At 31.4% G+C, this 27,778-nt stretch overlaps 1 protein-coding gene across 1 annotated transcript; it reads left to right on the forward strand.

The window, feature by feature from the left end:
* On the forward strand, positions 12,081-12,775 carry LOC109329521. The gene has a single exon (XM_019563207.1). The coding sequence runs from the start codon at positions 12,267-12,269 to the stop codon at positions 12,744-12,746; it is 480 nt and encodes a 159-aa protein (XP_019418752.1). The 5' UTR covers positions 12,081-12,266; the 3' UTR covers positions 12,747-12,775.

A 27,778-nucleotide genomic window follows, 5' to 3' on the forward strand; every position in this document is an offset into this window, starting at 1 on the left:
CTCTCTGCCATTTGTTAGTGAGCAGGGTCTTCAAGTGTTTTGGAAGAAAAATTGCAGAAGGAGAATAGAAGGTTGGAAGAATGATTGATTATAAGAATGGCGCAGCATAGGTAAACCAGAACCTTCAAAGAGAAGGCTCTGATACCATATTGCTTGGAAAGGAAGAAATCTCCATGTAGTTTATGAATTGAATATATCTTCTTGCAATGTACATATCCTTATTATTCTCCTACACTTTATGAATCTGATTGCTCTCTTATATATATGAGAGCAAGAGAAAGAAAGAAGAAAGAAAAACAGAATGGAAAAATAACAGAATAACAGAATTAACTAACTACTAGAATTGGTTAGCTTGTGCTCTAAGAAACCACACTGAGGCTGCAATTGAGGCTGCTGGACCGTGATGACTTGGGCTTGAGGTTGAGTGAGGACAACCTGATTTGGTTCTGTATGTTTGTTATTCATTTGTGTGGATTTGGATTTGCTGTGTTGCATATTATTTAATTTAAGGAAAATTCATGCATTGCAGACACATTTAAAATGAGCACAAAAAAAACATTTAAAATAAAGGGATTATATATTTGAGAGATCAGATCACCGATATGTATATTATGAAGGGCTGTCTTTTTATTGAGAAAGTACATCTACTCTTTCATTTTTTATACTACACTGTGTACAATCGACTCTAATTGATTGAAAAAAATTATTTAAATTATGATTCTAATTATGAAATAATTTTTTTGACCAATCATATATTTTGGCACATAGAATACATAAAGGAGCAAAACAATACATGTGGACCCTTTTATTTCCACACGCTTCTATCCAAATAAATTCTGATCCTTGTATATTTATTTGGTTTGAACTAAGTTAATATATAAATAAATATGTGGACCTCATGAGTTTCGTCAATATGAGTTGTACCTATCATCATTGCCTAATTTCTTTCATGAAAAGAGTGTGCAAGTATCTGTCATAAAAGAAACTTTTTTAAAAGGAAATAATGTCATTCTACAAAACTTTTTACAACATTAAAGTGATATATGTATTAAATTGATAGTTTTTTTTATTAATCATCGGTTTATAAATGATATATGTCATTTTTTTTATGGGTATGAAAATTTAGTAATTTGATAGATAATTATTTATAGAACTAATATCAAATCATGGTACTCCCTATTCCTTGTAATATGAATTGAAATACATGTGAACCAGGTACGGTCCTGATCATCAGGATTTGTGCTTATTAATTATGTCTTGTTGACATGGTCCACAATTTAACTAAATGGCAAAAATTCATCTGTGAAGATGGCGCCATGAATGCATCAATAATCAGGTTGAATCATTGGCCATGCTAGTCTAATGAGATACTCTCAAAATTTTAATCCAATTACATGTAACAATAAAAATAATTAGTTATTTTTACTTTGAAAAAGATATTACAATATTAGCATTTTATTATCGTAAATCTTTGTGAATAATTCATTGATTTAATATTTCTCATTAATGAATAAATGATAAACAATTTTCTTTAATAAATATTGTGTTGAAAATGTTAAAGTTTAGCACCTAGCCCAAAATCAATTGTAGATGATTTTTCTTTATAGCAATACTATTGAGTGAAATATTATTTATATACAAGTAGATTTATAATCAAATATGATTATCTATCTATAAAATCAAATAGTTGAGTAAATTCCCTAAGGGACTTAATGAGTTTGTGGAAGCCGAAGTATCTTTAAAGCTTTTCACCTGTATGTGGCTGGATTGACAGATATAGATGAATGTGAACTTTTCAGTAAGAATACTTCTCAAGCTAACAATCTCTAATATGCTCTCAAAGTTGTTACTAGTATTAGAAGGTCAAACCTAAAAAGAAATCATGTTACATAGTTAAGGATAACATCCAAAGTGCCTGTATTTTATAGATTGAAGATTGATGATTATTATCCAAAATAAGAGAATGTGCCTACAACATGCAGCAATCAACTCTAGGACTCTGATTCAGACTACTACACGAAGATAAAGCACCGAGGACGTACATTAGAGATTAGAGTAATGATTATATCACATTTAATAAAGTCGAATCATAGATGCCAACATGAAGGATGTCTATAAAAGATCAGTTAATGATGATGTTATAAATAGTGAAGACCATTGAAGACTTCTCTCAAGAGTTAGTAATCCAAAAAACAAAAAGAAACTTGGACTTAATATACGAGGATTGAATGTTATCAACAGAACCTAATAATAACTTTTATTTATACTTCAATCATTTGAATGAATTATTAGCCATCTTTCTGAACAAACATTTATATCCACTTATAGTCATTTAAGTGTATTTCTTGTAGACCCTAGAGTTAAATAAATCTGTAATGGGCCTGAAGAGGTCGTAGCTAAAATTACTTATTTAACATGTCTCGAGAGATTTGGTGAACAAGCAACACTTATATATAGCCCGGAGGGTCTAAGTATCAAAGAACAATTAACAAGTTTATAGAGAGCAAACTTGACAAAAACAGTACTTTTAAACAGAAAACCTAGACTGACTCAGTTAATGAAGAATACGTTGATGCAAAGACATACCTTATTTACTTTTTTGTTTTTGGAGATGTTAGGTTGAAAATAATACTCATGATCATGAACTTGAATATGTTAAGTTGAACATAATACTTAGATGCCTATAGAGGGTTTGTTAACTTGTTAAAATCCCCAATATTGTCATTTATAGTAAAATCTTAGTTTTGCCAAAGACTTGACATAGTTCGGGTGAACCGAGAGAAATCTATTTGTGGCCTTTTTATCTTTCACTTAATTGTTGTTAGTCAACAAATTGGTATTGAAATTACCAAATGGTTTCACAAACACATACAGGAAAAAGCGGATTGTCGTATCCATAGGAACTTGCTAAATCTAACCTTTCATCAATCAAATCACTATCGTAAGTTATTTTTAAAAGGGTTTTTGGTGTTGTTGTTTAGAAAATGTAAAACTACTATAAAATAAAGATTTTGGAATTTTGATGTGGGATTGATCTCTTATTCATTTTCCATAACGTCGGAACTAATCAAACAAATAATTCAATAAAGACTCTTAAACAATAGTGAATCTCGATATTACTAAAAGCTAATGTCTTAGTCATTTAAGAAACTCATACAATAAAACTCTATGTTTAGTAATTTTACACACAAAATTAAGAACTATGACTCATATAACATACATCTATATATGTCTAGTAGTCTATGCATTAAAGTTGAATTAAATGCAACACGGTAATTGTATTAGCCGCCAATGTCTTGTGGTCTATACTAACACTTTATTAAAATAGTTCTACATCTAGCAACTAGATTAACAAGACCTGGTTGGTTAAAAATCAACACTGGTGGGGCAGCTCATGGTTCCCCTGGTCATGCAGGAGGTGGTGGTGTTTTTCGTGATAGTTTAGGTGCTATGCAGGGCTGCTTTGCAGCTTATTTTGCCATTCAAAACTCCTTGTATGCAGAGCTCATGGCTGCAATTTTTGCTATTCGGATAGCCCACAGGAAGGGTAGGAATTATATTTGGCTTAAGTGTGACTCTTCTTTGGTTGTGGATATGTTCAAAGGAAATCATGCGATTCCATGGAAGCTTGCTAACAACTGGAAAAAGTGTTGTGCTATTATTTCACAAACTAACTTTCGGGTATCCCACATCTTTAGGGAAGGGAATATTTCTGCTGATAAATTGGCTGCTTTTGGTGTTTTATCTAAGGCTGATACTTGGTGGGATGCTCCTCCTGATTTTCTGGTGCAGGAAATTGCTAAAAATAGGACTGGTCTGCCTAGTTATAGGTTTAAGAACTTTTAACTTGTGTTTTTTCTTGGCTCTTTGGTTTCATGTACTTCTTATAATCTTCTTCTAATATAGTTTGGGTGTGCTGCCACCCTTTTGCCAAAAAAAAAACACTAGATTAACAAGATTAAGCTATATGAGCCATTAAACATCCATCTATGTCTAGTAGTCTATGCCAACAAATTTAAGAGTTATTCAATGCTTATATGAATCTATCTCTAACAATCATATAACACATATACACATGTGTCAATTAAGCATAAAACTATATTTAGCATTATACAAAAAGGATGAATTACCTGCTTTAGGCTATTGAACCAAAAACATTTCATTAATTCATTTCCAAAATCATACTTAGCAAATCGTCAGTCACAAAATAACCATTAAACACTACAAAGTAATTTATAGAAATCAATATTTCAAATATGCATAAATAAATTTTAAAAGTAATATCAAATAAACAGTACAATTAACCCCAATAAAAGAGTAACTTAGCTAAACATTTTCTACTAAGCTAAGAACAAGAAAGATGTAGAAAATTATAACTCATAGAGGAGTGATACATTCTCTATAAGCATATATCAACTCCATCAATCACCACTCTCACCTTTACATCTCAACTCCAACATATACTAGCCTACCAACTAAAAGAAATTGAAAATACCATTTTTATGTTTTCCAAAATTTAGTGGTGAGAATTGGTTGTAAATAACTATTAAAGCCAACATTCTTATCTCCTTTACAATTGAATATTCACAAGTGTGTTATTCTCACATTTCTAAAATTAGGTTTTCAAGAATGTAAAATTAGCACAGAAGTTATCCAAATCATAGAAATATGACATTTCTTATAAACCAATCATCAATTAGAAAAGTACAATCTCATGACACATGTCACCTTCATAAATGTGTAGAAGAGGATTTGTAAGATTCAATATATGTGTGGATATATATATATATATATATAAGAATAAAGTGTCTCCTCATACCAATAGATGATTTATCTCCTTAAATTCATTCAGTATTTGACATGTATCTTATTTTTTCTTTTATAATATATTTTAAGACAAAAAATTATCTCATGGTATGTAGAAATATTTTATTCTCATAAAATATACACACCATATTTTAACAAATGATGTTAGATGCCTCTCATTTCTATGTCTTAAAAGAATTTTATGGCTCTCTTTAATGGCATTTTATGTCACTTTTATGGCTTTGTTTCCAAGCATCCAATGCTTCATATCCAAGATACCAAGACTTTGCTTGCCTATAAAAGGACACATATAGAGAGCTTCAAAATCATCTTCACAACACACAACATCTCTTTCATTTACACATATATTGTGAGTGCATTCTTGGTGAGAATTCTTGTTCCATTTGAGAGAGTATTTGTGAGAAAAAATATTGTCATTTGTCCTCATCATTATAAGAGGATTTCTTGTACTCTTCTTTTTTACATAGTGGAATTTTGCTCTTGATCGCCCGTGGTTTTTTTCCTCTCACACTGAGGATTTTTTCCACATTAAATCTTGTGTGTTATTTTCTTTATCCTTTACTTGCTTCTCTTTTGTTCTCAATTGATTCAATCCTGTGCTTCCGCATTGTGCTCTAACCTTAACAAGTGGAATCAGAGCTCTTACTAAATTGAGAATTTCAAAATGTCTGCAAAATTTGACATTGAGAAGTTTGATGGCAAAATTAGCTTTTCTATTTGGCGAGTCCAAATGAGGGCCGTTCTTATCCAGAGCGGATTAAAGAAAGCTTTAGATGGGAAGTCAAAGAAACCAGTTTCCATGACCGATGATCAATGGGACGAGTTGGATGAAAAGGCGCTTTCAACAATTCAACTTTGTTTGTCGAAGGAGGTTCTTCGTGAGGTTGCCAATGAAGAAACCGCTGCGGCTTTGTGGCTGAAGTTAGAAACTTTATACATGACCAAGAGCCTCGCAAACAAGCTTCGTCTCAAAGAACGGTTATACACCATTCGTATGGTTGAAGGTACTCCTATTCAAACTCATCTTGATGAGTTTAATTCTATTATTATGGATATGCAAAATATTGATATTAATATTGAAGATGAAGACAAAGCTGTTTTGTTGGTTGTCTCTTTACCTTCTACCTATAAGCACTTCAAAGAAATCATGTTGTATGGAAATAATGATACCTTATCCTTTGAAGATGTTAAATCTAATTTATTGTCCAAAGAAAAATTTGATCTTGAAGTTAATTCTGTGGACAAGGGTGAGGGCTTAAGTGTTCGAGGTAGAACTCAAGAAAAAGGGAGTACCAATTATAAAAAGTTCAGATCCAAATCCAGAGGTCGCAAATCCAACAAAACTTGTCGCTATTGCAAGAAACCGGGGCATGACATTCCTGATTGTTTTATCTTAAAGAAAAAACAAGAAAAACAAGATAAGGGAAAATTTCAACAATCCTCTGAAGCTGCTAATATTGAAGCCAATTCTGACGGTGATATTCTTTTATCTGTTGTCTCTTATAATAATAGGAGTAAAACAGAATGGATTCTTGATTCTGGATGTACTTTTCATATGTGTCCTTATAAGGACTTATTCACCACTTTTGAACATGTTGACAATGGTGTTGTCTTGATGGGCAATGATACCCAATGCAAAGTTCTTTGAACCTTAGTGGTAAATATTTTTGGTAAGTCACTTTTATGTGTGCAACCTCAAGTGATAATTTTTTACACAACTTTAACTTTATAAGCCAAAGTATTCATATTTTATCTTATAAAATCAAAAGCTATAGTGAAAGTTACGCTTTTTTGCTATATAAATAACATTTTTCACAATTAAGTTCCAACCTGCATGGGACCCTGAATGAACTTTGACAAGTTCTTCTCAAGTTTCTCCATCTTTTTAGCAAGTTGCAAGTTCTTATACACGTTCCAACGGCTTGATGATAGGACCTTGAGAGATAGATCAACGCCGGAGCGCAGCACCTCGGATACACGGTTAAGCTGAAACTGACGGTGCTCGGAAAGTTCAACACCGGAATATTTGATTTCATCTATAGTAGGTTGTAGTTCATGGATATAAGTTATGAGTTGTACAGCACTTGATCTGCATAGAAGGGACTTGCGTGAAATGTTTACTAGCATCTTTAGAAGCTCGGTGACGATTTCGCCGGTGAAGAAGTCATCGAATGCCATAGTCTCTGGGTTGTGGTGGTGATGGTTGAGGAATTTTCTTTGTTCATGTAGATTCCTTGCAGTTTCTTAGTCTCTCTTTTATATTGTAGGAGTCAATGATCAAGTGTGTATGTTGGGATTGTGAATTGACTATAATGCCCTTGGTATGCTTTGTGTCTCTTGTCTAAAGGATTTGTGATCACCTTTCCCAACGATATCCCATTCTGATTGGCTTGAGACATGGAGTGAGACACCGTTTGACACATATGATAACTATCCCTTACTTATTAGGTTCACACAATTTAAGTACTTCCCATCTCTAGTTTTTGGAGTTTTTTTATGAACTATTAAGAGTATCTATTCATATTTTTGGTAATGAATTAATTCCTTTCGGGTATATGGATGATCCTCCCAACAAGTATTACTATCAGGAATCGAACATTTATTGTTTTTGGAGTTAGTTTTTTAAAGATAATAGAGAAAAATAGGCTTGAAATATAATATAGTTGTAGGGTTAGGATCCTAGAGAGACAATTACGTAAATTACAACAAGAAAAAACCAAAATGATAAGATATTTTTATCATTTAGTTTACACTGATATGACTTTTTATTCTCCAATATAAATATAAAACTAAGAACTTGTCTTTTCCCTTACAAAATTCTTTTCCATATTTGTAATATGACTCTTAAATTTTTTCTTTGTCTTCCTTATCTAAAAACCAAATCTCAAATAAACACTATGAATTCTTCACTTAAATATGTTTTTTAATCCAATTAGATATATGGATTTTGGTGCCTATAATAAATAAATGATTTTGTATATGCAAAATTTGAAACTAATAACTTTTGTCCTTGACTTTTGTACACGTTAGTAGGGATGACAAAAAAACTCGTACTCGCAGGTAAAACTCATACGAGCATAGGTACGAGTTATAAATGGGTACCGCAGATATTATAAACGATTTTTAAAATACATGTAGTACATACGGGCGGGTACGGATATTATGGTACCCGTGTCCGCGGGTACCCGTTATTTATATGATTAATATATTATATTTAAAAAGTACATTATTCTAACATTCATTACACTATGTATATTTTTTTCCTTTTACTTTGTTTACATATTTTATTGAATTTGGTGGTAAAATACTCTACAAATATTATTAGATGTGTAGAAACACATATGTTTTACAAAGAAAATATATATTTTTTGTTGAGAAAATGAGAACAAAAAATCATAAAAATAGAAAACACCAATAAATTTAGCATTTTTGTCAAATATTCAATCAAAAGGTACAAAAATAATTAAGTTTCATCTCATTTGAAACATAACATAAAGTAAAAAAATTAAAAAATCATTTATAATATAGGAAACCCACGAGTACCCAAAAATACCCGCAAATACTCGCACACGGGTACCCTATGGATATAGACGGATATGAGTAATATTCTCCTAATTTGAAACGGGTAGCAGATAGCTACTACCCGTGCCCGTCCGTATCCATTGTCATCCCTACATGACACACTTGTTTTTTTGTTCTTACTAAGACATATTATTCGTATATGTATTTTTAATGTAGTATGCAGTATGCACTATTTGTAAAAGTTGATTTAGAGGTGACCTTCCCTCTCTTTATTGAATTTGTATTCTCTTATGGTTACATATGACATAAATATTTAACGGTCATCATTGTAAATAATATAATTTTAAAATTTGATAAAGATATTCCATATTTGTGCTAATGACACTGATTAGAGAGAAGAAAATATAAAACTTTTGTTTAATTTCATTAAGAATTTCTAAAAATTACAATATATTATGCCTATCTTTTCTTTAATCTCAGGAGAAATACGACCGGTGAAGAGTCAAGTTCAAATAATATAAGAGTTGTATATTTATAACCTTTAAATAGTCACAACATTTTTTCTTATTTGTGCTAATCATAATGATTATGGAGAAGAAAAGATAAAACTTTTGTTTAATCTCACTAAGGATTTCTAAAAAATATGGTATACTAGGAGTAAAGTCCAAATAAGCAAATATTCTTATATTAATTTTTATTAAAGTAAATTATGTCAGCACCTCCCAAAGTTTAGTTTAACACCTTTTGTTTAAAGATTACCCTCATATGTTATAAATTTAGGGATGATTTAGAGGGAGAGAGTTTTTTTCTTACATTCTTTAGGAAAAGATTTATGCACTGACAATATATGAGTTTTATAAACTATCACTTATTCATTCACTATTAATATTTAATCATCATTGACATACTTTTCAGAAAAAATAATCCAAATCAACAATAAATGATATACTAATTGTATATAAATGTTTATACTAATATTATATAGATATTACATTATATTTCTTATCCAAACATTATAATAGCAAAAGGAGAGAGCTAAATGAAAAGGATATTTAACTTTCACCATATGATATGATGTTTGTCATTGCTGATAAATGATACCCTTTAGGCTACTAATCTTCTTTTCTTTTTAGGAGATTATTACATCATTATACTAAATATAATCTGTTAGATGTCTCTCATTTCTATGCCTTAAAAGAATTTTATGACTATTTTATGGCTCTCTCTAAAGACATTTTGTGTCACTTTTATGGCTTTGTTTCCAAGCATCCAATGCTTCATATCCAAGATACCAAGACTTTGCTTGCCTATAAAAGGACACATATAGAGAGCTTCAAAATCATCTTCACAACACACAACATCTCTTTCATTTACACATATATTGTGAGTGCATTCTTGGTGAGAATTCTTGTTCCATTTGAGAGAGTATTTGTGAGAAAAAATATTGTCATTTGTCCTCATCATTATAAGAGGATTTCTTGTACTCTTCTTTTTTACATAGTGGAATTTTGCTCTTGATCGCCCGTGGTTTTTTTCCTCTCACACTGAGGGGTTTTTCCACGTTAAATCTTGTGTGTTATTTTCTTTATCCTTTACTTGCTTCTCTTTTGTTCTCAATTGATTCAATCCTGTACTTCCGCATTGTGCTCTATCCTTAACAAATGATACTTTCATTCTTGTTTCCCTTTGGTTAGTTCCATGGGAAAAATGTTTTCTTTCCCATCGATCGATCGATGTTCATTAAGTGCTAAGCTACTTAGGAGACGCTTAATATAATCCTAATTTATAAAGTCATAAATCTTATTTATGAATTTATTTAGGCAATAGAAAGAAGAACTTGGGTTAGAATTTTATAATTCTAATCTAATCTGAATCCATATCAAAATGCTTAACAATTAATTTAGTAGCTATTAGACACACACCACCGTACGTACTGAAAGATAACGTGCTTCTCCAATTTAATACGCAAACTAAATATAATACTGATTGAAGCCTGAAGATTACGACTTCGAGATTCTGTTAGTAAACATGGTTACCTTTAAACGCGGGTTACATATAGTTATATAGCATTATAGTTTTGTCTTTATTGATAGTCCATATTTTTTTATACTACAGTAGTATCCTTTATATTTTTGGGTAATCTCTCGAAGTGCGTGGTTAACCTTTCTACCAGTGTTACTCATAGGAATTAAACTTTTAAATTTTTTATCATTCTAGGAATATAATAGAATCTTATATTACTAGATCAACAACTTGTTAATTTATTGAAGCCATATTTGATTAGTCAAGAAGGGAAATAAGGGTTTTGTCCCTTTTGTTTTGGTTTTATTTTCCTTTTCTTCTTCTCTTTTATCGGTGAAGGAGTTTCTTGGTCAGATACCAATACTTATTTATAACTTTCACACTACTTCCCATGGCAGATTCTCGATCTAAATGTGTCTCGGATTATTGGAAATGATGTTTTGTTTATCTTACAACAGAATATCATAATGTACTGAAGAGTAAATAAATACTTGGAATTAATTTTTTAAGTAGTATAAGGCAAACTGAGTTAGATGCATTATACTTTAATTAATTTGAAACGTATCCATAATTAGTTTTTATGTTTTAACTAATCCAAATTAACCATCGAAGTATGTTTTTTTTATTTGTTTTTTTCTAGCATTTTCAATGCAATAATATGCAATGAAATAAGTTTTAACTTAAAATCCCCTTCGATCGTTTTAAAGTTTGTCTATAATGAATAAATGAAACAAAAGTTCTTAATTATACGTTAGGACAGTGTACTCATCAAGATGATGAAAGTTGAATATTTGAGTGGCTATATATGCCTGCGTAATAGCAATAAAAACGGACATTAATCATGTGCCTTTCATTCTACTTCAATAGCCAAGATCACCATGATGGGTAAGCGAAAGTTCACTATACTCTATACTTTATAGCAGTCACAATTTCTTAAAGCAACATAAGGTGGCTATAAACCAACCTAAGACGTTAATTATAGAAAGAAGGAAGCCCACCTCACCATGTGATAATTAATCCGAACACCAAAAAATAGCAACATAATTCAGCTTCCTAAATCATGTCCAAGAAAATTCCTAAAAATAAAAAAAATAATATTTTTAAATTACTTAATAAAATTTGATTGGCTAAAGACATAAAGACATAAACTTTTAGAATAGAGGATAGATGTTCAAAAAATAAAAATCACACACTTTTAACATGGTAGATTCATCAATGAGAAAAAAATATATATAGTAAGAGTGTATGAGTTTAATTTATGAGAATAATGTATTTCCTCACATCAGGAAATAACTTATCTCCTCTAGCGAGTAAAAACGTGACATGTGTGCTATTTCGTTTATTTTTAAAACTATTTTTATAGAAAATGATGAAACATGACACATGTCATGATTTCACTGGCAGAGGAAGATAACTTATATCTTTATATCAGGAGATACTCCATTCCCTTTATTTATACATTATTAGTGTATTATTTATTATTCATGTTTTATGATCATCGACTCTTCAGAAAAAAATAATACAAATGAATAATTATTAATATATCAGTTTTATATAAATCTTCACAACAAAACAAAAGTATACATATTACACTATTTATCAATTTCAATCCATAATTATTAACTACAACAACACCCTCACAATAATAATAATAATTATTATTAGAAAAACCCATCTTTTGCATTATTTGTACGGTTGTTGTATATATACACAACTCATTCTTCAAGTCTCCAACCCTTCCTCTTGTTCATACAATAACAATTCCTCCAACATTCAAAGCTTGAGCTAACAAGTGACAGAGAGATACATAGTCCCCCCCTCCCCCCCTCTCTCTCTCTCTCCTGATCAGGATTCAAACTCTAGATCAGTTTTCACTTTTCAGCATAGACCAAACAATGGGTAACAACTTAAGGTGTTGTTTGGCTTGTGTTCTTCCTTGTGGGGCACTAGACTTGATCCGAATAGTCCATTTGAATGGCTATGTAGAAGAGATTACACGTCCAATCACAGCAGGGGAAATTCTTCAAGCCAATCCTAACCATGTTCTAAGCAAACCAAGCTCTCAGGGTGTAGTTCGCCGGATTTTGATACTCTCGCCGGAGATTGAACTAAAAAGGGGCAGCATATACTTCTTGATCCCGGCATCATCATTGCCGGAGAGTAAAAGATTCGCCGGAAATGTAAACATTGGTGATAGTGATCTTAACAAAAAATCGCCTTCTAAGAAGAGCAAGAACTGTGATGATTACTGCGAAGGATACCTCACGGTCAATGATAATAAGGTCTCAAAAGAGAAGAAACCTTCACGCCAAGATCACCGGAGAGGTCGTGTCGGAATATGGCGGCCTCATTTGGAGAGTATTTTGGAATACTAGTTGTAATTTTGTGTCCACGCCTGATGGTGCAGGAATCGGGCATGCGGGGGAGGAGAGGATACTGCAAGGGGACCTATGAGACATAAAAATGTTTCTATGGTGTTAAACAAGCAGGAAGACGCACCCCTTACAATGATCCACCCTATTATAGGAGGTTAGATGGGAGACTATTTTACTTGACCAACATTAGGCTTGACATCAAGTTTGCCAATTTATTACTCACCCAACAAGTCACTATAATGCCTTAATTAGAGTTGTAAGATCAATAACCATTACATTTTCCAAAAAAATCTTGTCTTCATATCCTAAGTCAATTACATTACAACAAGTAATCAAAAAAGTTATTTTTTGTTTTTGTTATTTTTTTCTTAACTATTTGTCATTTTTTGATAGAAGTTGGTACACAATAGGACACCAAATCTTAGGATAGATGATCTTCATTCCTCTAAGATAAGGGTAATCATGATGAAAGATTATTCTACTCTTCTTCTTCCCTATCTGATTAAAAGCCTTTGGTGACTCAAATTGGGTAGCCTCTTTTGACCCTACGAAACTCGTAAGTGGTTGTTGTGTTTTTCTTGACAACTCTCTCATATCTTGGAAGTCAAAGAAGCAAAACACAACGACAAGATATTCCTCATAAACAAAGTATTGTGCATTAGCTTCTACCTCGTGTGAGATCCAATGATTAACTTACCTACTCAACAACTTCAAAAGATATACTCTGGTCTACTTACTAGCCATGCAATAATAACATTTCTCTAACTCTGCATTTTTCAATCCCACAACCACATCAGTTTTAGCTAAACAATTAAGCCTTTTATTCAATGATATGACTAAGCATGCAGTGTCACAAAGAAGCTTCCATGTTTGTCGCATTAACATTGTCTTTAGTAACCAAAGCTTTTTTCCGGTTCAATGTAGTATTTTTCTCCCGTCTAGCCACAAGGAAGCTACCTCAATTGAGTTTTCATTTTCCAGAACTAAAGTGATTATCATAACTACCACCATCAACCATGCATCTCTACGGATATCAAATTGAAATGGGCATCTGAACATGTTTAATTCATTTAAGCAACAATTGCGCCCTCATGCCGGTCTACAAACAAACATCACTAATACCAATTACCTTAGACATACTATCATTATCCACCTTCAACTCTTCAAAATCAGCAGAAGTATAAGATGTGAAGAACTTCTTCCTTATTGTAACATGTAGTGTAGAACATGTTGAAATATTTTTGTATATTTCTATATTTATGCTAAAGGCTCAGTCTGTCATAAAATACAATTAAATAAATTGCATTTATTTATTTTTATCATGTTTGTTATTTAATTAAATAGATTATATGTAAGACCCTTTATTAAAAAAATTAGAGACTTGCTATTATTCAAACGGAAGTTCCATAGCAAAAATATAATAGAGAAAATAACACCGAGAAATTAACGTGGTTTAACAATTTGTCTATATCCATGGTTGAAGAGCAACGAGAATAATTCCACTATGATAAAAGAGAATTACAAATTCACTCAGCGTTTCACTCCCTTCCCAAAATCCAAGTACACCAAATATCTCTCTCACTCAAGTATATCTCAAAAACTCAAATATTCATATCAATATTAGAACAAGAGAATAAGTGTGTACGCATTAATCTTAAAATGTTGGTGTGTCTTACAATGACTTGGAGCATTCCTATTTATAGCCAAATTTCTTGAATATTATATGGTCAAAAGAAAAAACATGCATGTTGGCTTCACCATAGCCACTTATTTTGCTTGGCTATAAGAAGGTCATATCATTCTCTCTCGTTTTAGCCAATAATTAATAAATATCCACCTTGGCTAAAAAACTATCATAACTATTCTTCTACTACTCTTCTTCATGCTCACTAGAGATTTTGAACTTCAATCAAGTCCAAACAATGTCTGAACTTGGTTGTTGGAATTGGATTCATCATCATGTCTACATGGTTATGTTTGTGGGGTTATCTGTAGTGTATATTTTATGCACTCTAACAATTCCTCTCTCCACGATATCTCGGATAAATTGCATACGAACAAGAATATGCTTAGTCCTTTCATGATATATTAAATTCTTTGTCAAATGTATAGCTATTTGACTATCACAGTAGATGGTTGTTTCTTTCATTTGTATACCCAACTCTTCAATTAGGCCTTTCTCATAAATGGCTTCCTTTACATCTTATGTTACTATGATGTATTCTACTTCAATTGTAGGCAAAACAACAATTGATTGTAGCATTACTTTCCAACTAATAGTACAACCACACAATATAAAGACATATCTAGTTAGTGATATTCGCTTATATAGATCTTCAACATAATTTGAGTCAACATATCTGGTGATATTGTCTCCAACATTTTTGACTTTTTCGTGCAATAGGCCTATATTTTTTGTACCCTTCAGGTAGCGCATAAGCCACTTCACAACTTTGCACTGATCTTTACCAAGACTTATCATATACCTGCTTACCACACTTACTGTGAATAAGATCTTTGCTCCTGACCTTGGCACGGTTTTGATGAAGACACCAACATCACCAAAAAGAAGAAAATGAAGAATACTTATGAAGACAAAGAAGATTAAAGCTTCAAGACAATTAGATCAAGTCTCTATAGGTACTTCTATCCTAAAACTCTTAAATATGCAAAGTAGTAATGCTCAAACTATTTTTTTAATAAAGTTGAAACACTTTAAAAATACTTAAAACAATTTTCAAAAATAGTGTGTAACGGGTTACTTCATCTAAGTAACAGGTTACGTGTGTGAGAAAAGAGTTATCCAACTTAAAACTGTCCAGAGAAATCCATTACCGCCTTTGAGTAACATATTACTAGTTTTAAAAAAGTAGAGTAACCGATTACCCAAATTGGTGTAATCAATTACTCTAATTCGTTTTTAAAAGAACATTGGACATAGAGTTTGGGTAATCGATTACCCACTGTTAGTAATCGATTACTGAGAGTTGTTGCATCAGATTTCAAAATGAAATGTTTTCATTCCAAACGAAATCTCTTCACTTCAAACAACTCCTACACTTTCAGAAAGGCACTATGAGTGTTTGGAAATTCTATATAAAGGCTCTAACTCTCACAACACAAAAACACAACAATACATAACAATACACAACTCTTATACAATTTCCAAAAGCTCTTAAACTTATTCTGAAGTTATTTCTCTATACTTTTTTTAACTTGTACTCAAACTTTCAAATTCATTTTTCTAAAGTTGCTTAGAAGTGTTTCAAAGTTTTCCAAAGAGCATTATTACTTGGTATACATAAAGAGTTGATTGGATTGAAAGTTATACTACTTTCATACTTGTAAAGGCAATCTGCTATTGTTGTACATTCTTCAATATTGTTGCAGAATACTTTCTTTCACGGGGTGTGAAAAGAAAAGGGATTAGAATCACTTGGAAATGTGTTTTCCAAGAGTGAATAAGAATTAGGGAGTGTGTATGGTACATAGAAACCTCGGGGTGAGATATTGTAATTACAACTCATAATTATTAGTGAAGAAATCTCTTGTGCTGCAAGAGTACTAGACGTAGCCTTCGATGGACTAGAAGGTGAACCAATATAAAAATCACTGTGTATTCTCTTCTCCCTTACTCTTTCATTTTATCTTGATTATTTTCTGCATATATTTTCCACTATATGTTAACTCTTGATTTTGCAGAAAAAGTGGCCATAATTTTTAAGTCAACTAATTCACCCCCCGCCCCCCTCTTAGTTGCAACCTCGTTCTTACAACTACTTGTGCAATATCTGGTCTAATGCATATCATGACATACATGAAACTACCAACTGCAATATCCTCCTTTTCATTATCACTTTGTGGACACAAGGTCATTGAAAGTTTGAAATGAGTCGCCAATGGAGTAGTGATTGGTTTAGCATTTTGCATGCCAAAGCGTTCCAACACTTTCTCAATGTATTTCTTTTATGACAAAAAGAGCATCCTTTTTCATATCCCTGTGAATCTCCATTTCCTGAATTTTCCTTCTAGCTCCTAAGTCCTTCATTTCAAACTCTAAGCTCAATTGAACTTTCAAGTTATATATTTTTGACATGTTCTTACATGCGATCAACATGTCACGAACATGCAAAAATAAGAAGGTGAATTACTTATTTGCAAGCTTATTGTAGTAGATGCAACTATCATTCTCACTTCTACAATAGTTATTTTCAAGCATGAAGTTGTCAAACCGCCGATACCACTGTTTGTACGATTATTTTAGTCCATATAAATATTTGTTCACTAAGCATACATGATCTTTATTCCCTTGAACTTTAAATACTTTAGGTTGTTTCATACAGATTTGTTCCTCCAACTCACCTGCAAGAATGTTGTTTTGAAATCTAGTTGCTCAAGTTTTAGATCAAATTGCACTACAATGGCAAGTAGGATGCGAGTAGAGCTCTATTTTTCCGCAAGACGGAAAGCTTCATTGAAATCAGTACATTCTATTTGTGTAAAACCTTTGGCCACTAATTTCGCTTTGAATCTTGCATCTTCATCTCTAGGGATTCCTTCCTTTTTCTTGAAGACCCATTTATATCCATTTGTTTTTATCCTTCGGCCTTTTTCACAAGAACCAAAGTATGATTCTTACGAAGAGATCGAATATTCCTTCATTCTTCATTATTGTTGATAGCTTCTTCATATGACTATGGTTCAAAATTGTTGATATCATTAGCAAGATTTAGAGTGTATGACACCATACCAGCATAACCATATTTCCTTGAGATTTTATATGTCTCATTTGTTTGTCCCTAAACATATTAACCATAATATGTTGATGGATTATCAAAATGAAATTGCCTCTGAAAATAAAACTGGAGTTGTAATGGTGGTCGCAAACTCCTTTAAAAGGAAAGGCATTAGAAACTTTAAACCAAATAAGAAGCTTACTCCTAAGGGTGGTGTGACCAAACCTTATAACAGAGGTAGAATTGACCAAATCAATATTGAGTGTTTCTTCTGCAAAGAGAAAGGATACTCGAAGAGAAACTACAAGAAGTATCTTGATTCTCTAAAAAATGAGAAGCAAGGTAAGACTTTAATGAAAATGGTTTTCATATTTTCTTTATATGTATCTGATTCTTCAATATGGGTATTAGATACTGGTAGTAGTTTTAACACTTGCAATATATTGCAGGGACTACAAATAATTAGATGGTTGAAGAAAAGGGAAGTTTCTCCATGTTGGGAATGGAGAAATTGTTGTTGCTTTAGCAGTAGGATCAGTTTTTCTAAAATTTGTTTCAAATATAATTTCAATTTCATTGTTAGACAAACGAGGATTTCGTATTATTTTAAATAATAACATTTTCTCTATTTATCATAATGATGATTTATATGTGAATGCTTATCTCCAATATGACATTTATGTTTTATCAAATGTGAACTTCAATCCACTTATGCAAGTTTCTAAAAGGAAAAGAGATAGTATGTTGAAAAAACATATCTTTGATATTGTAGGCTTGGTCATATTGGAGAGAAAAGAATTAACAAGTTACATATGGAAGGTTACCTTGATCACTACGATTATGAATCATATACAATATGTGAATTCTGTCTTAAAGGAAAAATGACTATATATCCATTTTTGGGAAGTGGAGAGAGAGGTTATGAAATACTAGGACTAATACATACAAATGTACGTGAGTATATGAAAATTAAAGCCAAAAGAGGATATGTCTAGATATGCTTTCTTACATTGGATAAAGGACGAGAATACCTTCATGGTGATTTTATTGATAATCTAAAAATAAAATAGAATTATCTCTCAATGGACACCTCTAAGAACAAAGAAATAGAACCTTATTGGATATGATAAGATCAGTGATGGGGTTCACCAATCTTCCAATATATTAATGGGGATTTGCTTTCGAGCCACATTCTTACTAAATAGAGTTCCACAAAAGCAATATATACAATACCATATGAGGTATGGAAAGGATGAAAACCAAGTCTAAAACATATCAAGGAATGGGGATGTCCTGTTGATGTTAAGAGATTGCAAACATATAAACTTGAAGCAAAGTCTGATAAACATATATTCCTTGGGTATCCTAAAGAAATGATTGGATCTTATTTCTACCAATCGTTTGAGCATAAAGTGATTGTGGCTAGAGGAGGAACCTTTATTGAAAGGGGATTTCTCTAGATGGCAGTCATGGTAAAGAAGTACAGCTTGATGAAACCCAAGAAAGTAATGAAACAATAATTGCTCAAGAATGTGACAAAGAAACTAAGCAGCAATTCTTGGATGTTTTAAAGTTAAATCGAAGAGTTTCATCTTTACTAGTCGAAACATAAGAACAAATTATAGCTAAAGACATGTTATTGAACCAGTCTTAGATCAAGCTGGAAAAAATGAATCTGGAATACATGAGCCTATTAGAAGATCTAGTCGAGTGCGTCATACACCTTATAGATTAAACCTAATAGTTCAAAATGTCACATTAAATGAGGTCGATCATAATGATGACAACCCCATAAACTATGATGAGGCCATGAGATGTTCAGACCACAAAAAATGGAAAGAAGTCATGGAATCCGAAATGGAATCAACGAAGATCAACAAAGTATGGACTTTGGTTGAAGCTTCAGACTATATTAAAGCAATATGATGTAAATGAGTATATGAGAAAAAGATTGGAGTTGATGGAAAGTTAGAGACATATAAGGCTCACCTTGTACACCATGACTTGTACACGTCCTGATATTCCTTATGCGCTCTGTATAATGAGTAGATATCAAGCAAACCCTAGTGAGAAACATTGGAAAATGGTAAAGACTATTACAAATACTTAAGAAAAACTAAAGATTAATTTATCATTTATAGAGACTCTGAACTTAAATTAAAGGGTATATTGATGCAAATTTTGCATCAGATAAAGATGATAGGAAATCTATTTGTAGTTTGTGTTCACCTTAAATGGTGGTGCAGTGAGTTGGAAAAGTTCCAAGCAAACTACAGTAGCAAATTCAACAACAGAAATAGAGTATATAGCAACAAGTGAAGCTGCAAAAGAAGTTATTTGGATGAAAAAAATCATATGTGAACTTGGTGTGGTTCCCTCAATAGAAGAACCAGTTCCATTATTGCGTGACAACAATGGAGCTATTGCACAAGCAATGGAGCCAATATTACACTAAAAGTCTAAACATATTATGTGAAGGTATCATTTGATTATAGAAATCATTGAACGTAGTGATATAAAGATTCTGAAGGTAGACGAAAAGGATAATGTTCCGAATCCATTCACCAAGACACTTGGATTAAAAGAGTTTGTCAAACACAAGTGGTAAATGGGAATGAGATACATGACTCATTGGCTCTAGTGCAAGTGGTAGATTTTTGGAAATATATTTGTATATTTCTATATTTATGCCCAATTTTATAAAATACAATTAAAAGTAGTTGCATTTATTTATTTTTATCATATTTTTATTTAATTAAATAAATGTTATGATAAGTTTTTTGATTAAAAATTAGAGACTTGTTATTATAATATAGATTATAATAATGAGAAACATGTCTTTTATAATTTTTAATATAGAATCATTGAGAATAGGACATCAATGACTCGAGTAGATCAATATATGTGTGATAGTATTTATTGGATAAACATTAAAAGATCTTATTTATTAAATTGCACATATACATGATGCATATGTAAATATGACTATTGAAATGACTCAACTGAGAATTCCTAATGGTTAAAGATTACCTTAAGTTGTCAATAGGAAATTCTCAAGAAGAAATGAAATAGTTTCCTTTGACTTGAGATTATCATAGTAATTAAAATATTAATTCTTATACTTTGATTTCGGACATATAATATCTTAGGACATTATTTGAATGAATATTTGGTATGATTAAATGCTAGTAGAATTTATGATTAATCAAGAAGAAATCTTTCAACTCTTGATAATGAGTTTGAACTCTATGATAAAATAAGACATTGGCCAATGTATCAAGATGAATAAAGAAATGAGTTTTTTAGTCAATATGACAACTTATTAAAGTTTGATAATTGTATCATACTTTAAAGTTAGTCTAGAGTTGTAAAGATGGACGTAAAATTTTAATTAATCTACTAATGGTTCTTGAAAGTAAGATATATATTACTTCATGCTAAGTGGTCGTTAAGAAGTATTTCTAGATGCCAAACTTGATTAGTAAATTAATTCAGTTAATTTACTATCAGTTTAGTATTAAACCTACGAAATCACACACTGATAAGTGTTCTAATATTTTCAGCTAGAAATTAATAATTTTAAAATGTGAGAATTAGTTTGCAACATTTCAACTAAAAGGTACCATTTGAAGAGAAGCAATATACAATGAATAGTGGCTTGTGTTTCATATACTCAACGATAATTTTATTTTTTGGTACTATGCAACATGTATATATACACATATATATATATATATGTGTAAAAATAAGAAAATTATACATTTTTTCTCTAAGAGTATTTGTGGTGTGCTTGTTTTTAATTATCTCTATGCCACTATCCCTTTTTGAGAGAAAGAAAGATAAAGGGAAGTGCGCCTCAAATATATATACTTGTGACCTCTCCACACACAATGTGCTTACTTCATAGACAAAAATTACAATGTTCATATGCAATCTCTTTCTCTTCTTTATTTACTATATATATAAACAAAAGAGTAAGAAAATTTAATTTTAGAGTCCTATATTTTCTATTACATTGGTTCAAAGAGTTGATAGTAAAGATTAGTCTCGATGTGGATATATACGTAGAATCTTCATAATTTGAAGGTCAACTTTAAATATTGAAGAACTACAATTGATACGCATTTTATATGCAATTTTTAATTATATATAACTTTAGATGGAAATAGATCTATGTTTATTCCGTTGTGTGTGTTAAGAATACTATAACACTACTTTTAACACCATTATTAATTATCCTGAGACAATGAAGTAGACAATTTGAGATTTACTTTCCAAAGTTTGCTCTAAAAGTAAATATTTGGAGCGTAATATTATACATAAATTCTTATTTCGTCATTTTAATGTGTTGACTCCATTTGAAAAAAAACAATATAAATAATTCCATTTTGTAGGTCACATTTGTCTTGGTAGATGATAGAAGGTATACTATAATTTCAAGTTTTAACATCTGCAAAACTAGTGAAGTAAATAATTAATACCAATTCTGATCATATCTTCAGTCATTCAATTTGATTCCAGTAACTTGAACAGATGCATGCACCATGCGAAATATATGGACGCGTATTAGCCAAGTTATCTACGACCAAGTGCTTGTTATTATATTAGATTTAATTAGATACTAATCCACTCGTGGATATATATCATATACTATAGTTCATAGGTCTTGCCAGTTAGCATTTATGATTAAAATTGATATCTTCATTCTCCAAGATTTCACTCATTGTTCTGAAACATGAAGAAGTACTTGCAAAAATATATTTAGATTTGATAGTTACATCGACATAGTTTAGGAACTTGAGTTAAAGCTTGGCTTAACATGCACAGCTATATGTCAGAATATAGAATAATAATAAGGAACAGCGAAGACAGCGTACAATTTCACCTACTTCCTTCTAGTTAAAAAAATAGTTGAAGAAGCTTCTTTTTTATTTTCAATTAGATGTAACAGGCAAAGGATCTCTTGCTCTACTAAAATTGACTCTAAAAAATAATAATTGGTGACCATTTCTACTGAACATACACCTCACATTCTGGTAAGAGTGTGATATCTACTGACAGTGTAAAGATTTATACATCGTTATTGTATTATCTATCATTTATTTGGATTTTTATTTTTAAAAGTCAATAATGATTAAATATAAATGGTAAATGATATAGTAACACTCTATCAATCTTAGACATCTATACCTACAATTTTTTCCAATTTTGGTGAATATGAGTGTGTGCAAAAGAAAGATAAGGTGAGAAACAGATTATGAATATCTGCATGAAATCATCATGTTGTTTAAATATGATTGAATTTAAAGATTTTAAAGAGTAACTGAAATTTTTTAATGAAATGATTGAGATATATTATTTTATGCCCATCCTACATTTATTGATGAGATTGAATCATGGGTCCGGTGTATTATAAAGTCCCAAGTTCAAATGGCCTGGCTGTTGTTAAAAAGCTTTTATCTGGAAAAAAATTAAGTGTTATTTGGTATAATAACAACAAACAAAATTATCCTTGAATGCTGAACAAATGAAAATGTTTTTTTTTAGATCAAAGTTTGATATAATTTATTCAAGATCATACTTCATGATTGCTTACCACAAACATTAAGTGAACTACAAAATCTAACAGGTATAAGGTTTGGAATATCATGCAAAAGCCATTCACAATCACAAATATGAACTTGATTCCGTGAGGAAAAAAATAGCCATTAAATCTTAGGAAGGGTCCCATTCATTTACCTCCAAGACTCCAACCTTACCAACCATTTGAAGATTAAGATAGTGCCGGAAATCAAGCCTTTACATACTAGAGATGGACATTTCACCAAATTCATTTTTTGCTTTAATTGCTTTCCCCAATGATTTGGACAGATATACACACACCACACAAACATATACGCGTACATACACAGATTGTTGGTTGATGATCTACAGAAACCAACTCAAAATGTAATGTGGATGAAATAGCTTTTGTTCTTTTTTCTTCTTAAAACCAAAATTCAATTCTAAGATTGAAGATTTGATTAATGTGGGAAACTACTTATAAATTCTAGAAATTTATAATTTAGATTAATATTTGAGTATTATATAATGTAAGTCAATTATTTTGGCAGTTTATTTAAGGGATTATAAAATAAGTTGTTGAATCTTAATAACATGTTTTCTTACTCCTAGAAATTGATCGTTTAATGAATGAATAAACATGTTAACATACAAGCTCTATATGTTAACTCATAAGGAATGATTATAATTACAAAATATATCATATTGGTAAACATTTTCCTTTCTCCTCGTCGAATGAAAAACATATAATCCTATGAAAAACTTTGGGATTTAGTTGAGAAATATCATCATACTCTATAAGATATATCAAAAAAAGATCAAGAAGATAAGTTTAGGTATGTATATTCTTATTTTATTATATTATTATATGAAAATCATAAAATTTAATATCATTAAAGAATAGTAATTTTCTCATTGTAGATTCTAATATATACATATTATTTATACATCACGTCATCATCTATAGGGGAATCATTTAAGTTTATTTTGATTTAATTTTTTTCATTTTCATCTCAATCCATTAAATGAGCATCATTAGATGTTGGTATTAGCTTAATCAAGGAGGAAAAAATTAGTGTATATTTTGAAATATTTACAGAACTAGTGTAACTTTTTAGGGAGTCGTGGATCACATCTACGATTTTGATAAAGTCGTGAACCAGCAATGCTATTTCCAGGAGAAGAACTCGTGCCTGCCATGCACAAGTTCCTTACATCCTGTCACCCATCATGGCACTCGTGCACAAAGGACATAAGTTCTATGGAAATCTCGTATATACACAACACAAGATTCGTGATCATTCATGTACAACACGAGATCCCAACACTATATATACACACTCTATCCCTCACTCTAAATCACGCGGAAGAAAGAAAAGGAAAATTTGCAGAGTGATTCATAATCTAAGAAGAGTGATTCATAATCTAGGAAGGGTGATTCATAATCTAAGAAGAGTGATTTCTAATCTAAGAAGGAACATTATATAAGATAATTAAATTTATTGTTTTGTTTTTAATTCCATATATTTTTTTGATTTGTTATTTATTGTTACCATATGTTTACATGTAGATGGACATTATTACAGATATTGTTAGTGATTTTAGTGATGGTGAAGACATTAAGCTATGTGGTGATGATGATGATGACGATGTTGAGATTGCCACTACTGAACTTGTTAGCATAACATATGCTACTCCTTCATCTTTTTTCCTTGACATTGGTTATCAGTCTCGACAAGATTTTCCATATAGAAGTAGTAATTTAAGTAAGGATATTGATAATGATCTATTTGTTGGCATGTAATTTGAATCAAAAGAAACAAAAATAAATGTTGTAAAACAGTTTCATATTTGGAATTATGTTGATTACATTGTGGAAGAGTCTAGGCCAGATAGATATATTGAAAAATGTAAATATTTTGGTGTTGAATATGAAAGGAGAATTCAGGCATCAAGAAATGTGAAGCATGATATTTGGAAGACTAGAAAAATTAGTGGAACACACATTTGTGTATGCACTAATATTTTCCAAGATCACACGAAATTGAACTCATCATTCATCGCAAATTGTATTATTCAATTAGTATCGGAAGATCCCAGTATATCAATTAAAGCATTAATGAAAGAAGTAGTCAGTCGTTTTGGTTATACAATGACATATAGGAAGGCTTGGAATGCTAAACAAATAGTAATGTCCCAAATCTATGGTGATTGAGAGGGATCGTACAAAGAGTTACCTCGTTAGTTGAATGTTGTCCAATATTATTCATTAGGTTCAATTGTAAGATATGCAACATCTAGCCATGAAGATCATAGTACTTTAATTCTTGATAGGGTATTTTGCGCTTTCAAGCCATGCATTGAAGGATTGGATTTTGCAAAACAATTCGTCAAGTGGATAAGACATTCTTCACAGGAAAATATATCGGAACATAGCTAATAGCTAGTTCACAAGATGGTAGTAGACGTATATTTCCAGTTGTCTTTGCCTTTATGGAAGGAGAGACTAAAAAAGCATGAGAGTTGTTTTTCAACGATATTCGGACATATGTTACCCCACAACCAAACATTTGTATAATATCAGGTAGGGGTACAGGGTTGTTGGGTGGACTCAGTACTGAGTTTCCACAATGGTGTAATGTACAATTTGTATATTGTATTCGTCATGTTGCTAGTAATTTCAACAAGGAGTTCCAAGATACTGATCACAAAGAAAAAGTCATCAAAATGGGTATGTATTAAATTAATTATTGTTTAATAAATTGTTAGGTTAAATTATTTATTTTATTCCAATTATGTTAATATTGATATACTTGTTATAGGATATGAGTTGATGCGGCCACGTTTTGAGCGAATGCTTGGTGTTTTGCATCAAAAAAATCTGTGGGCAGCAACTTGGTTAGACAACATCCCAAAATAAAAATGGACACAATCCTATAACGAAGGGAGATGATACGACCATATGAAGATGAACTTGGAAGAATACATGACTGTCGTTCTGAAAGGATCTAGAGCTTTGTCCATTAGTGTCCTTGTTAGAGCAGCATATCATAGGCTGAATTAATGATTTCTTCGCCATAGAAATGAAGCAAATACTATGATAAGGGTATATCATATATATTGTGATGAATTGACTAAGGTTATCAATGAAAATAATCATAAATATACATATAAACTATTATGTAGTTTTTCATGGGAGTCAGGAGTCTCGGAGGCTGAGGTTGATGGTATAGGTGGTAATCGACACTCTAAGATATACACAGTGGGACTACTCCAAAATTGGTATAATTGTGGAGAATTTCAATCACTTAGATTGTCATGCTCTAATATTGTTGCTACATGTGCATCATTGAACTTGGATTATGGGCAATTTATGTCACCAATTTATCGTTTAGATAACTTATTGAAGGTTTATAGACATGGGTTTCAACCGATTGGTAATGAAGAATATTGACATCCTTATTCAGGTCCAACCTTCATGGCTAATCCGCTTATGTGTAGGAATCATATTGGAAGACCAAAAACTACATGCATATGTGAAGAAGATCTTGCTCCTGGCCTTGGCACGGTTTTGATGAAGACACCAACATCTCCAAAAAAGAAGAAAAGGAAGAATACTTATAAAGACAATGAAGATTCAAGCTTCAAGATATTCAACACTTTTAGTCTAAGTATAAATAGGTACTTCTATCCTATACTCTTAATTATACAATAGTAGTAATATTCAAACTATTTTATAAGAAAATTGAAAACCTTTAAAATACTTAAAACAATTTTCAAAAATAGTGTGTAACAGGTTACTTCATCTAAGTAACAAGTTACAAGTGTGAGAAAAGAGTTATCCAACTTAAACCTGATCAGAGTAATTCATTATTGTCTTTGAGTAACAGATTACAAATGTTATTAAAGTTAAGTAACCGATTACTCAACCTGCTGTAATCGATTACTCTAATTCAAAAATAAATGATCAGTGGACAGAACACTTGAGTAATCGATTACTCAATGTTGTAACTGATTACTAAGACTTGTTGCATCAGACTTTCAAATTCAAAGTGAATGAGTTTCAACCCAAAAGACATGTTTTCATCCAACCAATTCCTACCCTTTCAAAGAGACATTTTGGCTGATTGGAAAGCCTATATAAAGGCATTGAAACTCACAATCACAACACACAACATATACACAACTCTTATACAAATTTTAAAAGCTCTTACACATATCCTGAAATTATTTTTTGCACTTTTGCAACAAGTTCTTAAACTTTCAAAGTTGATTTTTCTGAAGTTGCTTAAAGTGCAAGTGTTTCAAGTTTACAAACTTATAAAGAGCATAATTACTAAGTATACTAAAGAGTTGTTTGGATTTCAAGTTACATGACTTTCATACTTGTAAAGGCAATTTCACCATTGTTGAACATTCTTCATTATTATTGCAGAATACTTTCTTTCACGGGGTGTGATATGAAAGGGGATTAGAATCACTTGGAAAGGTGTTTTTCCAAAAGTGAATAAGGATTAAGGAGTGTGTAAAGTACATAGAAATCTCGGGGTGAGATATTGTAATTGCAACTCATAATCTTTAGTGGAAAAATCTCTTGTGCTGTAAGAGTACTGGATGTAGCCTTCGGTGGACAAGAAAGTGAACCAGTATAAAATCCTTGTGTACTCTGTTCTCCCTTATCTCTTTGATTTTACTTATTAATTTTCTGCATATATTTTCCGCTGCACTTTAACT

Source organism: Lupinus angustifolius, chromosome LG16 (genome assembly GCF_001865875.1).
Source record: "Lupinus angustifolius cultivar Tanjil chromosome LG16, LupAngTanjil_v1.0, whole genome shotgun sequence".
Lineage (NCBI taxonomy): Eukaryota > Viridiplantae > Streptophyta > Magnoliopsida > Fabales > Fabaceae > Lupinus > Lupinus angustifolius.

What these genes read in the sequence shown, in the direction of transcription:
- LOC109329521 (XM_019563207.1), top strand. Translation starts at nt 12,267, where the DNA reads ATGGGTAACAACTTAAGGTGTTGTTTGGCTTGTGTTCTTCCTTGTGGG.